The 15,387-nt window shown below is 30.0% G+C and overlaps 1 protein-coding gene across 4 annotated transcripts in view; it reads left to right on the plus strand.

Moving 5' to 3' along the window:
* Positions 1-15,387, plus strand: part of LOC106466697 (mitogen-activated protein kinase 14-like) — a 65,413-nt gene that overhangs the window by 17,141 nt on the left and 32,885 nt on the right. For all 4 annotated transcript variants that reach the window (XM_013927005.2, XM_013926997.2, XM_013927013.2 and 1 more), the window contains exons 3-8: positions 5,579-5,637; positions 7,947-8,058; positions 11,719-11,748; positions 12,180-12,227; positions 12,374-12,488; positions 14,890-14,961. In XM_013927005.2, the coding sequence (XP_013782459.1) occupies positions 5,579-5,637; positions 7,947-8,058; positions 11,719-11,748; positions 12,180-12,227; positions 12,374-12,488; positions 14,890-14,961 (436 nt within the window). The remainder of the gene's footprint in view (positions 1-5,578; positions 5,638-7,946; positions 8,059-11,718; positions 11,749-12,179; positions 12,228-12,373; positions 12,489-14,889; positions 14,962-15,387) is intronic.

A 15,387-nucleotide genomic window follows, 5' to 3' on the forward strand; every position in this document is an offset into this window, starting at 1 on the left:
AGTATACTAAACTTTACACATTATATAGGCTACACTAACGTGACATTTAGGTGATTCATTTAACTATTATACACGATGTATATTTGGAGGGGGGATGAAAGTGTTCCAAAATGCGACATTAATTTCTTGACAACCTAATATAACAAGCACAAAATGGTTATGAGGTCAGTCCCAGGGACCAAGCCATGCTGAAAGAGATAAGCATTTTAGCATTGATAAAATTTATTGTTATTATTGGAGAGAATCTCTTAAATAAATTTTTGTTGTTAAAACTTTTGTAACAAAATAATTTACTTGCTGTCCCTTCATGTTCATTATCCAGATGTTGGTGGGTATAATTACAGGAAATCCCTTGATTTGTATCTTCAGAAACATTTCCAGCATTGACCAATTAACATTAAGTTCAGCTTTTAGTTTCCTAATATAGGGATAGGGAGGCTCTAATGCTAAGTTTGTCATTTTTATGTAGAACATACTGTACAAAAAATTGTTTACACTTGTTGCTCCCACACACTCACTGTTGGGCCTAAATGTCTGAAAAATGCTTAAAGAATTGCACAGACTTTGCTGTAAATACTATTTGGTTCAGGAACCAAGGCGGCAAGCCATTGATCCAACATAATCTTGTTGACAACAATAACAGACAAATTGATAAACTGCAAATGAATATTGTAACTTATCTACTTAATTTTCTACTTTGAAAAAGCTATTGGTTCTCAACACAAATTTGTTTAAAACCAAATAAACTGGCAGTTGTAGATAATTTACACGTATAATACCTTTAATTTATATATATGATAGTCTTATAAAGAATGTGCTAAATATATAACACTAGTATATAAGCTCATCAAAAATGACTGGAAACCATTGTCAAATGATTAACAAAAGTTATAGAATATAATTAAAATGAATTTGTCTGTAACTCCAAAATGCACCTACTCTTCACTTACTTCATCATTCTTGAAGTAATTTTTTAATCACCACATTTTTAGTAAAAACTTCGCAGAAAAATTAAATGTTATCATGAACAAAGTAGGTGTGCACTCTGAAACAGATTTAAATAGTACTCTTGAGCCTTTTCACTGTATTCTAGGTCAGGAAGTAGAAAAGTGCAGATATTCCAACACAAATTTTCAACTCTTTCCACTGTACAAAGGATAAAAGATATTTGGTAGTAATAAATGTTTATTTTTCTTTATTTTTTAAGGCCAAGTAGATAATATGTGTTAAAATACCAAAAGAATATTTATTAATTAACATTTATGCACCATTTAAAACTTTTTAAACACTGACTCTATAACATTAGTAATAGTAGTCCTATTTGTAGTTTAATTCAACACATAAACGTAACATAAGGCTTAGCTAAATCACTACTTTGTAAATTTTATTTTGCTTTTGATTACAACTCAATGTCATAAAACTTCTGAATTAAACTATTTTGCTGTTATATCATTAAAGTTATCAATTAATAAATAAAGAATAAAGAAAACTTTCTAACAAATCAATATGAATATTAAGCATTCAACATAAACACCATAGTCGGCTTATGAAGTATCAAGTGATAATTTTGTTGCAAAGTGACGATGTATATTGTACAGCATTACCAAAAAAAGGAGCGTGAAATCATTCTCAACAGGGAGGACAATGGGAATAAGCCTTTTATAGTTAGTGATTCAAAGATAATTCATTGGTATGTGCAGTGATTGCAATACTAAGATACAAACCATAAATGCATAACATCCACTTCTTAATGATGAGTAAAAGAGAGTATTCAAAAAGGCAGACTTACCTCCGGAAATCAGTATACCTCTTTTTGTTGAATAGAACTTGCTCTTTCAGCATCACATGACTAAAGTTTTGAATGTTCTTGCATAATTCTGCACTCTCCCACCTTCCATGTGACTTGTTTGCATCTGTGTAAGAGGACTAGTTAAGTTCTACTTTCAGCTCAAAGCTACATTTACTTGTTGTCAGTATGCTGTTCACCTCAATCGCTTTATTTCATTATGCTTTGGAACTTTACTATTAACCCTGTTCTTTACATTTCTGTTCATTTTTACTCCTTCTCTTGAGGCCTTATTGCACATTTAACTGTGGATATACACTGTAAATCTGTGGGTGCTTGTTGACCCTGTTTGCTCTGTTTATTTGGGCCTTGCATGATGTGCCATCTGTGGTTATTTCTATGAGATTTTCCATTTAAGTTGTCACCATTGTCACATAACACCTAGTAATCTCTGTCTTCCATTCTAAAGAACAGCCTTTTTCGTGTAACCCTCTTATTGACGACACTTCTGCTGATTTTATTTATCTCTCAGGTATGTGCTACTTCAAATTTTGTGCCTAATTCTGTAATATCTAAAGGGGGGCTAACTTGTGTTTGATTTTCTGTTTTAGGATCTTTTTCCATCTTCCTCTTATTGGAAAGTTCTTACTCACTTTCAGAAATCCTCTTAACCCTCTCTCTCTCTACAGGAATCTTTTTTTCTGCACATTTCACAAGGTTTTAGTGAGTTACATTCAAAATTGAACTAAACTAATTTCTTTTCATGGTATATCAATAGCTATAGCATAAAAAATGTAGCTAATAATCCGTATTTTAATAATATAAATATTTTAAGTTCTTACTTTTATAAAACAACATTTAAAAAATCTAGAATTTTCCCTAGTGTGAGGTGATATTTGTTCTATTGGCATTCCCTCTTTAATTTATTTAGCACCCCTCCCAGAAGTACAAAATTTAATATTGCTCAGGCAAAGCACAATTTAAATAGCCTTCAATCCTATTTGGTTACAGAGTCATGTAATAGACAACCAGACTCCTCTCTTGCCATGCCCTTTTGTCACATTCTCTCTTTCAGAAATTATCAATAGTTCTCTCTGACTTACAATACTATATTTTTACTAACCAATAGAAAGGCAAGGTTTTCATCTATCAAATGACTTATTATGTTACATTGTTTTCTGAAGAGAGAATTGTCAATTTCTCTTTCAATGCAAACTTGATTCCCACAGGAAACTAGGTATTCTAATAGACGAATGCTTATTCTGAATATCATTAATAAACATTGGATCAGTTTTTATTAATTATCATGTATTCTCAAAAAGTATTTGGACCTCCCAATTCTTCTTGGCCACTTGTATTGTTGGATCTGTATTTTGATTTTTATTTCTCATGCTTGACTCCTCTAGCCATCAACTAGTGTAACATTCAGTAAATCCCTTCTCATTTTAAATGTGTGTAATCAAACAAACTGTGTTTCAGAGGTAAGTCTGCCTGTTTTGAATTTTGCATATTTTACACACTTAGAATTGAAAAAAAAAAAATAATTCCAAATTGGTAGTTAACTCTAAAACACCACCCCCCCCTCCAATTACCCATAACCATGAGATTGGCAGTGCATTACGACTGGAAAAGAAATATGGCTTTAGACTGAAAGGTAAAGCTTAGCTAATTCCCTGAGGCATGTGGAAATAAGAGTGGAGAACTATTAGTAGGTATGATTCAGGTATAGTATCAAGGACATTCAGAATGTTAGGTCATGTGATGTTGATAGGGGAAGTTCTACTTAAGAAAAAGAGGGAAATATGTTTCTGGTGTTTAGAGCACTTGACCCAGAATCTGCAGGTAGAAGGATTGAAATTCATTACCAAACATGCTCACCTTTTTAGCCACAGGAGATTATAAGGTGATGGTCAATCCCACTGTTTGCTGGTAAAAACTAGCCCAAGAGATCGTGCTGTTCAATAGCTACAGCTGCCTCTAATCTATCACCTCAAATTATTTTAGTGATGGCTAGTGCAGATAGCTTGTTAGCTTTGCATGAAAATTAAACGAACAAACAAAACTGTATCATTAGTAATAACTGATGTGACATTCATTTTATTTATTACAGAAAAAAGTATGTAGGGATGGGCCAGGAAAAAAATGGCCATCACATATAATGTATTGCTCACCTTAGTCTCAAATCTTTCTTATAACAATGTAAGAGACTCTCGTAAACCCCTAATGTTGGTTTTTGAGGTTTTCAAAAGCTATTAAGACCTTCAGTTTAGCCAAAAAACATTGTTAAAATAGAGAAGTGGTGAGTATCATAACAGCCAAATGTTCTGCTGATTATTCTGATTCTGGTGTCAGAAGGGCTAGCTCACCAATGCTTGAAGTTGTGATGATTTACACACCAAAATGTTGCATTTTAACTTGGAGAGTGCAGAAGCAGTATAGGATTTCACTAACTTCAACATATGATGACCTTCAAGACAACTCATCATGTCAGGCTAAAACTACTGCTTTCATAGCAACTGTCATTCATGAAAAAAATGAGGGGAGACAAGTAATTAAAAAAAAAAATTGAAAAATAAGTATGATATAGGAATGTCAATGCCAAAAAAGTACAGAAACAAGGTAGTGATGAAGACACAAAGCCATACAAAAGTCCCTACATAAGTAACCACTAATGTTACAAGCTTATGGGAATTAGCCATTGCAAGACTTTATAGCATTATTCAAACCTGAATTCATGCAAATGAAATGAAATCGACATTTAGTTATAGATAAAAGTTTTCCTTAGAAATATTTGGCTATGTATATAGGGATTTTTGTATGGTTTTGTGTATTCATCCCTGCTTTGTTTCTATACTTTTTGGCATTGCCATCTCTACATCATTCGTATTTATTTATTTTTTTCAAAACATTTTTTATTACTTATTAATAATAAGATGTTTGAGGTCTTGTTTGGCCCATTGACTGGTAAATAAGGGTGATAGAAAACACAATGTGCTGTCATTTGGCAGTTTAAACAATATCAATGTGTGTAAAGAAATCCAGATGAATGTGAAATATGATAGGACCTTAGCAAATAAATAAACACCATTTACATGTAATACTGTTACACATCTTTGAAGGAACGTACAAACTGTTAGTATTGGATATAGTAAACAATAAAATTACTAGATTGTGTTAACATATTTACATGTTCTTGAATTAGTTTAGTGTGATTTTAAATTTAACTGTGGGTTGATGTTATGAAACTTATGGATATAGGGTATTGAACTTGAAACTATATGAAAAGAAAGAAATGCATTAAATGGTTTCATTGAATTAACTTTATTTAAAACATTTCCTACATGAAAATCGCATATAAGTTTGATTTGTTACTTGGGATGAACAATGTAAGTATTATGTCTAGTCAGTATATAAAAGATTAGAAATAGGTCATTAACTTCTGTCAAACTTCAGGGTTTTATCTTCCAAAAAAAAAAAAGGTTAAGAATGGTAGTGAAGTTTGTAGTTTCTGTTCATTATGTACTTCAGATCAGGGCTGTTCATGTTAAACAGTGGTAGCATGACTGCAAATTTCTAGGTGGTAATTTGAGTTGTACAGATATGTTTATTATAAAGATTTGGGTAACGAAAAGCAAATATGTATTGGATTGGATAACCTTTTTGACTTGTTTTTAATATTTTATGAAGTTAAGCATTCAGTAATGCCATAGCACTTATTATGAGAAGTTAGATACTAGGACCTAATGTGTGAGAGCATTAGTTGAATGTGACTGTTTTTGATTTTTTGAACAGGTGATAGGCCTGCTTGATGTTTTTACCCCAACTACTACATTAGATGACTTCCAAGATGTGTGAGTAGATTTATTTTAAGAACTACTTTCTTACAGGAAAGATCCATGTTTTAGAACCTATTCATCTGTCTATAAATTCCCTTGGATTCCTACTGGCTTCACACAAGATGGAAATATTTGTTTTATATAGTGCATTGTAATGCAAGTTAAGTTTTGATACTGTCTTTGCAATCCATTTAAATTGGTTCTATTTACAGATAAATTATTCCACAAACTAGTTCATGTTCAAGAACTTACCATAGCAAACATCACCATTATATAATGAACTCTTACAAGTGTTTTGATGTCTTCTTTATTTTGCTAACTTTTTAACAATTATTTTTAATATAATTGGATATGTTCATTCAATTTGGGAAAAGTCCTATTATGGAAGTAAAAGAAATATGCTTTCTTTTATCTAACTATCTTGACAAATACTATCAGTTTTTTTAAGTGTATTTGCTGAATTTGACTTGCCATTTTGGACTTCTAAAGTCCCAACTTTGTATTTTTTAGTTAGCTTATAAATAAAAAAATAATTTTTTTAAACCTTACTAAATGGTCAAGAGCAATTTTTAAGTATATAAGCCTAGATTTTATCTCTCATTTTCAAAATCTAGGGCTAATTTTTAAAATAAACTTTAAATTCAGGTAACTATCTGTTGATTTATCTCACTTTTAACCTATATTTACTTGTAAAACTCTGAAACAATCCTAAAATTATTGTAAAAATTTTCAAACTGTTATATCAAATTGGCAAATTTACTGAGTATTCTGATTTCATTAGTTGTTGCTTTCTATCAGTTGAGATATAGTACCATACTTGAAATAGGTTTCAATTTGTTCCTGTCTGTAGAAAGATTTCAGTCTGTCTAACGCAGAGAGTAAACCTCTTTTTTTACCATTATTATAGATATCCAGTGTTTAAACTAACATTAATCATGTGTTTCTACTTTCATTGATATGAGATAAACTGGTTTTTCAACTTTCAAGGAACTTTTGGGTTGAGGTAACTGTGTCACAGAAACCATTAATTATCTGAAATGTTTGTGCATTATGGGTGATTTTTGTACTTTCCTCATACTGGTCTAGTTGTTGTCATGGAAACTCAACCTGAAATTATGGCATGCTACTAAAGTTTCAACTATATACAGAGCCTTCTTTATTTAAAAACCTCTCTCTCAATACTATATGAGGTAGTCAAATTTACATTTTTTGGGGTGTATTTAATTGAAGGTGAGGAAATATCAATATTAAAAACATAGTGAAAAAATTTTACTAAAATTTTACTTTAGCAGCAAAACTGAAAACCTAAAATGTGTATTATAAATGTTTTCATGTCATTTTTGCATATTTCCCAAAATTACTTGCATTATAATTAAGTGCTTCTTAATGCTTAGCTGAATGAAATATTTTTTTTCTTTTTTCTTTTTTTAATCATTAAACTTAAGATTTTATGATAGAAATATTTTATTAGCAGGTTTCTACAAGTACACAATAAATGTTACTTAGCAACCACTCTCAATCCATCTGGTCACTGCCAACATTCACAGGTGCTCATTCACTGCTTCAAATGAAGATGAAAACTAGTCTAAAAATTTTGTTAGGCTTTAACTGGTACATTTAAATTGTTAGATGTAATTTTCAAATGCAAAATAAATAATTTGTAATTTTCACATGTTCATATAGCACAGAATGGGCTAATACAAAATATATAAATCCTGTGTATAATTATCAAAATATATGTCACAGTTTACTGTTTATTTTGGAAAGGTATTATATCTGAAAATAAATAACTGAACACTTAATGAGAACTCTGCAGGGGTTTTTGATCTGTTTCCAAATTCATATGTTAAACAAACCTTTGAATAACTGGCTAACTATGAAGGGGAAGGGGGTAATTAATGCCTAAAAACTAATATGGTTGCCAAATTAATCATACCAAATAAAACTATTTGTTTCAAACATGTTTCAACTGTTATTTTTGGCTAAAATAAAAATGTTTTAGCTAAAAACCTGAAACTTGTTTTATTTACCAATTTAAACTCTGGGTATATCTATGTAAAAATTGCCCTGAATACACTTGGAGAGGAAAGTATTAATCTAACAATAGTTAGTGACTATTTTCTTTATGGAAAGTGAGGTTCTTCTGGGGCCTTGATATATTTTGTACTAAATTATTGGCTTTGTATTTCTTAACATATGCTATCTTTATGGTGAATCAAATGGCTTGAAATTATTTCTAATGTAATCTGAAATTACTTGTAATTTTATGTATGAAATATTTTTTGTCAAAGGTGTCTTAAGTTTACAAAAAATTTAATTTACAGATATTTGGTAACCCACCTAATGGGTTCTGATCTGAACAACATTATCAGAACTCAGAAACTAAGTGATGATCATGTACAGTTCCTTATCTACCAAGTCCTAAGAGGACTAAAGGTGAGTACACTGTATTGCTTTGTAATAATACATATTTTAGACAATATCTAGAATACAGCAGAAAGGAAACAATAACAATGCAAAAGTGACTAACCACACTAAAATCATATAATTATGCAATTATACTATCATACATCCAATAAAATAATATCATACTATGAATAGATAATTTATAACACATAACAAATGTTTTTAAATCACGTAGTACATATGTTATGTGACCAGTGCAGTCTAGAACTTTGACCTCATTGAGCAACCTCTAGATATGGTCCAAAATGTATGAAATTTGACATATTATCTTTTTATTGTACATTGGAACAGAATTAATGGATGAGAGCTGTAGAACTTTTACTTGAAATTTTACCTGCAAATAAAGACTGCTCTAGTCATCAAAAATGTTAAAATTTAGTGTTGTTTATGTTGTAATAATATTTTTGTGATTTGAATTAAAATTAGTATACGATAGTATGTACTGATCACACTTTCTAAGGAATAAACTGCCTTTATTTTGTACATTCTGATAAAATATCAATAACTGGGGAATGGCTTGACTTGTCATATTGCAACTTTTTATTAAACAATACATTTATAATGTTTTGAAATTTTACATTATATTATTATTATAGGTAAGAGTTCACTGATACATTATAAGCTTGGATCAAAAAGTCAGGAAATTTCATCCTGTCAAAGTTTCGAGAAGCATGTTTCATAGGCAAGTAAAAGAAAATACAAAATGATATATACACTGCTAAATCTCTTGGATGTAGGAAATTATATACTAGTTTGCTTTAAAAAACACAAATCTTCATGATGCAACAGCTGTTCAATTTACATTATTAACAGACAAGGAAAAACTAGACAAGTCCCAGAATAACCTTACTACAATTGGAGCCAAACAGAAGAAAATAGAACTTCTAGAATGAGCTTTGAATGCAAGGGGAAAAAATAAATATTACAATGAAATGTTAATATACCTATGTTCATTAATTCTGTTGTATAATTATTCCTGTTATTTAAGTGTTGTTACCTGTATTCATTTCAGAGGTTTGTTGCTCTTATTAAGTGAATTGCAGAATTAGCAGGTCACATATGGTAAAAGTAACTTGAACAAGTTAAATAAACTTATTTTTAGCTTGTTGGGTTAAGTCTTAAGAACACAGTGCATATCACGTAATCATTACCAATGTCAAGTTTTAACAGTCTTTGAGTTTACAAGACCCAGTATAATATTGATACTGATTTTAAATACTCAAAACGGCTGATGTTTTGTTTCACAATTTTGTGATTATATTGATTAGTATGAGCATTTTGTTTTCATGAGTGTAGAAAAAAAAATCTTTTTGAATATTGTTCATTTACAAAATTAACCTAAAGCACCTTTAACTTCTAATTCTACCAGTCCACATTAGCAACACCATTTATAGAAAAAAATATGCCAGTTTATACAAAATTATTCACACTAAAATTATAATTTTGTTCAGTGTATTTTACTGCTAGAATTTTTTCAAATGTTTTTCAGGAACTTCAAGTAAAAGTGAATATGGAAACTATTAATTCATTTAAAATAATGTTGAAGTGGAAGACTGTAATTCATCTGAAATGTTTTAAAGAAAACCTTAGCCATCTGTTGAAGCTTCTTTTGAGGAAAAAATTTTGATTTTCTATTGCATATTTTCCACAAAAACATGTCTCTCATTTTGTAATGAAGATATTCACTATAATATTAAAATATATCTCAATTATTTCCAGTGGGTGCTAAGACTTTACAAATTATTCTTAGAATTTTTACAAAAATTAATGAGAAAACTAAGGTATCAATAAGAGTATGGGCCTGTGAACTGAAGAAGTGTTAAACACTGTTTAATATATGGTACTCGGTATACCTGTTAAAGTGTTAGTTAAACACTATTTAATATGTGTTAGTCAGTATGCATGTTAAACTGTCAGTTAAACACTGTTTAATATATGTTAGTCAGTATGCATGTTAAACTGTCAGTTAAACACTGTTTAATATGTGTTAGTCAGTATGCATGTTAAACTGTCAGTTAAACACTGTTTAATATATGTTAGTCAGTATGCATGTTAAACTGTCAGTTAAACACTGTTTAATATATGTTTGTCAGTATGCATGTTAAACTGTTTAATATATGTTAGTCAGTATGCATGTTAAACTGTCAGTTAAACACTGTTTAATATATGTTAGTCAGTATGCATGTTAAACTGTCAGTTAAACACTGTTTAATATATGTTAGTCAGTATGCACGTTAAACTGTCAGTTAAACACTGTAACATATGGTAGTCAGTATACATGTTAAACCGTCAGTTAAACACTTTAATATACGGTAGTCAGTATACATGTTAAACTGTCAGTTAAACACTGTTTAATGCAAAGGCTTCTTGTCAGTGATATTTCACTGTGGACTAGATTTTATTTGTAGGCCTAAGGATAATAAAAAACTTAATTTTGATGTAGCTGCATTCTACAAACTTTATTTGTCTGTTTACACTTTAGATTCAAAAGAATATTTACAGCCTTGAAGGATCAAACCATCCCATCTTGTTTGTATGTTATACTATGTTAACACCAGCAAACAAATTGGCTTAACATTGCTGGACTAAAACAATCAAATACAATAGTGTAAATCAACCTTGATTAGTATTGGTAAACATATTAAAGACTTACTGATACAGATAAATGTGATCTGAACTGATAATATGTGAAATACTGATAAACAAATAGGCTTAACATGCATGTCTAAAACTGTAAAATGTAATGGTGAGGTCAAACAAATATTGTCTAAACTAGCTAGACCAGTACCGAGTCCAGTAACCCCGATGAATATATTTGCGTAAGGTGATCAAATTAACTCACTAACATATCTAAATGTGGTTTGCAAACTGATCAAATCAACTTTGGCATAAGAAAACATAGCAGTGCAGAGTGGACAAAGTGATTAGACAAAATAAAATAAAGTTGAACACTGATGGTTAAAGTGGCTAAACTAAAATAGAAATAGGTCATAGTGTAAATTGTCTGTACTAATTTAAACTGAAACAATGAATATAAGAGTATTAAGTGGTTTAAATAGCATAAGTTTTCAGTGGTTTAATTGAGAAAAGAGTACAGGTAACCAGTCAGTTTATTTTGGCAAAACTGACTGTAAAACTCAAGTGTAAGGTTTCCATAGTGATTCAAACATTTCAAGTAGAATATCATTGTAAGGTAGCCAGAAGGATTTATGTAAGTGATTATAGTATGATTAAGTATTTACATCTATTACTGACTAATTGACAAGCATAAGATATCTTAAACTAAATAAACTTTGACTTGCATTGGCTGATACATTTTAAGAAAATCCAATATTACACATATTGATCATTATTCCAAGTGTGGCATGTATGAAGCTATGTGATTGTACTGGGCACAGTTGAGGGATGTATTTGTGTGTATTAATGTCTTGTATAACTTTTAAATGTTAATTAACTTTGTTTTATGAGGCAAGAGCCTATAAAAAGTTGGTTACAGTTAGTTACAAATACCAGAAAGAATATCAATGAAAGTTGAAATAATCTATTCTGCCATTAACTAGTTTTCAAGACTTTACATGCTGCTATTGATCAAATCGTTTTAATTTGACCTGGTTTTTGAAATATTTACAGTACATCCATTCTGCTGGTATTATTCATCGGGTAAGTTGAATTTTAAAATTTTTCATAGACTTTTGAACTTTCATTTTTCTGAGGTTTTATTTAACCCACATTTAGTATTTTAATGTAATTTATATTGTATAGAAGTTTTCTTTATATATTTCATTTCTACTTGTAAATAAATTAAATCTTCCGTAAACACTTGCATTCTCCTTTGTTTCTTTATTTAGGGTTAGCTGAGTAACTTTTTAACTGTTTATTTTCCTTGAATATTTTTATATCACTTTTATTTCCTGTTAATTCATTATCATTGTATATAGCAGTTCTTCCCCTTTAAATTTTATTGTATTGTTTTGACCAGTTTGTTATTCAGTAGCTAGATTACACATACAGTTATTTTTATTATTATTACAAAGTAGGTTCAGGTTATCATAATTGTAGGTTGCTAAATGCTAATTTTTTGTGACTTTCAGGATTTGAAGCCAAGCAATATTGCTGTAAATGAAGACTGTGAACTCAAGGTGAGTAGTTTTAGGAGTTTACTGATACTAAGTAGGATTACACCTGTCTATTCAAAAGGTGAATGTTATTTAATAATACTAATTTAGTTATAGTATTATTACAGTGTATGTTAAAAGTTTGAGTGTTTTTCCTCTTTGTACTTCAGATCTTGGACTTTGGACTTGCGAGGCAAGCTGAATCACAGATGACTGGTTATGTTGCCACTAGATGGTATCGAGCACCAGAAATCATGTTGAATTGGATGAGATACAACCAGACAGGTAAAGATATAGCTAAAAGGCTGTCACTTTTACATGAATGAGACACAACAAGATAATGTTCTAGTGTAATAATCCTGTAATATTTAATTGTATTATCACTCTAGCTACAGGCTCAGTGGAATCGGCTGAGTTTGTGACCCCAAATTGACCTTTATAGTTTCCACACTATAACTTCTAGTATGTTTTTTTATATTTTCACAAAATTTTCCAAGCTTTCAATAATCATTGTCTTTTGCAGACAAAAAATCAGAATTTGTAATTAAATATTTTCACTCAAAATGATTTTCATGTTAAGATTAAAAATAATTTTCTTCATCTGAAAAATCTCAAATTTCATTTATGTTTCCCATGGAAATAAAGTTTGAACTGGAAGCAAAATAGACAATTCTCTGTACAAAAAACTATCTATTATAATATGTCATTTGATAGGTTAAAACTTTGACTTTCTATTGGTTACAAATAATATAGTATTAAACATCAGAGAGAACTATTGGCTAATTGAGAAAGAGATGATGTGACAGGTGAGTGTGGCAAGAGGGGTCTGATCTTCTACTTTGTGGCTCTTTAATTAATTAAAATGAAGGTTATAAAATTTTTGCTTTGCCTGGGTGATGACATTATAATGAGTAACTTACGTTAAACTACATACTTCTTGGAGGGGTTATTAAAAACATTATAGAAGAGTAGATACTAGATTTAACAAATGTCACAAGTTTTATACTAGGGGGAATTGGGGATTTTTTTTTCTAAACATTGCCTTATAAAATTAAGAACTTAACACTTATGTTAAAATTTGAATTATTAGTTATGTTTTGATGGCAATTTTATTCGTACACCTTGATAATAAAGTACTTTAATTAAATTTTGAATATAACTTAGTAAAACCTTGTAACTTGCAGAAAAGGATGTCCATATGGAAAGCTATACAGATATAAAGTTTGAAACTCTGGACCATTTAAGAGGTTTAAGTAGGACTGATATATTGGAATTGTAAAAAAATAATTTTATTTTTACATAAAGTAGAAAAAGTGTAAGTATAAATCAATAATTTTTGTTAATGTTTACCTTGTAACTAGAAGTTAATAACTTTTTGGGGTACCTTGTGATTAGATCTAGTTATGGTGTGCATTATTACTTCTCTAAAACTGATGTTATGTGAGTAATGAAAAATAAGCAATAATATGGATGAAACACGCATTTTCTGTATTTCAAATATATATTTTCTTATAAATTGATGGAAGATCATACTGTAGTCCGAGGTAAAATATGCGTTCTAGGAGTGTAATGTTAAGATCAATAAACCATTATAAGTTGTAAACAAGATACAAAGGTTATGTTATTTTAAATGATCCAGAATATTGATTGTTTTATAGCTTTTAAAAAAAAAAACCTATGGGTAATCCGTGAAAATGATAAAGTAGAGCAAATACACATTTCTCATTAAAAAGCATAAAAACTACAAAAATATTTTATATATGAGTAATGATAAAAACTCCTTGAAATCAATAATTACTGTTTTGAAGATGTAGCCTGAGAGTTGAACTTAGTGGGGACCTGACAAAAACCTGATTTTGGACTGCTTAGTTAGTCCTTAGTTCCTAGTGTCATAGGTTAAAAAATCCATTCCACTTGTTTCTCTCTCTTGTTAGCAATTCTATGTTAAGAGTGTTATACCTTAATCTCATTTTGCTTGTGTGTTGCATAAGATGTTGTTAAATTGAAAATACCATGTATTTGATTTCAGTAAAAGCATAAATTAAAAACTAGAGCCTAATAAAGGTTTAGTTATTACTGAGTTAATTTGATAAAGATGCAACCTACTAACTGTTAGGTATTGATGAGAGTACCATCAGTCTGTATAACATTTTAGGGTATACCAACAATAATTGTATAGAAATGGCAAATAAAAATACCATTTCTTGTCTTGGTGTTTGTAGCTATGATATATTCTTTGATAGATTGTTTAGGTATAGTATTTATGATGAAACTTAGTTGAATGGATGGAAACTGCCTCTTGTAGAAACACAAATGTAGAGGACAATGTTTTGAAAGTGTTCCGCCTTTTTGTCTTATGAACCTTCAAAACATTTCCACGTCTTTAATATTCTTTGTGACTACAGAGGTGTTGTTTCCCTTCTTGTATTTAAACAGCATTACATGCTGAATGTGTGTCTCATTGTGTGCTATCACTATAAGGGATTAGAGTATACTTAACTTTACACATTATCTAGGCCACCCTAACGTGACATTTAGGTAGTTTAACTATTATACATGATGCACGGTTTTGAGGGGGGGGTAATGAAAGTGTTCCAATATGTGACATTAGTTTCTTGATGACCTGATATATAAAAAATTTGGATTTTAAGAAGATTTTTTATTTTTAATTGTAATTTTATTTTAGTGGACATCTGGTCAGTAGGATGTATCATGGCTGAACTTCTAACATCAAGAACTCTCTTCCCAGGAACTGACCGTATCCTTTAATCAGATTGTTTAGTGTAAAGCAGATATTCAGCATGAAATGACTCTTATTCGGTTTTTTTTTCATTTACCAACATACTTTAGTAAACAGATATAAGTTTTTGTCCTTTTATTTCAACCCTTTCATTCTCTCAGTTTTGTTTAGTAAGCAACAACAAAATAACTGGAAATTGGTTCACAAATGAGATATGTTGGATAGTGTTTTCGAATAAAGCTTAATTTAAAGGACACTGAATATTTTTGTAATAACATTGTCTTTGATTACCCTTGTTTTTTTAATCATTTATCTCGTTGAATCAGTAAATACATTTATTGTTAATTGCATCAAAACATTTTAATTAGCATTTCATGTAAATATTGACCAATAAAAAAAAAAAAAAAATTTAGCTGACTGTATTTTACCTAAGCCTGAGAGAGG

The sequence above is a fragment of the Limulus polyphemus genome, unplaced genomic scaffold (genome assembly GCF_000517525.1).
Source record: "Limulus polyphemus unplaced genomic scaffold, Limulus_polyphemus-2.1.2 Scaffold75, whole genome shotgun sequence".
NCBI lineage: Eukaryota > Metazoa > Arthropoda > Merostomata > Xiphosura > Limulidae > Limulus > Limulus polyphemus.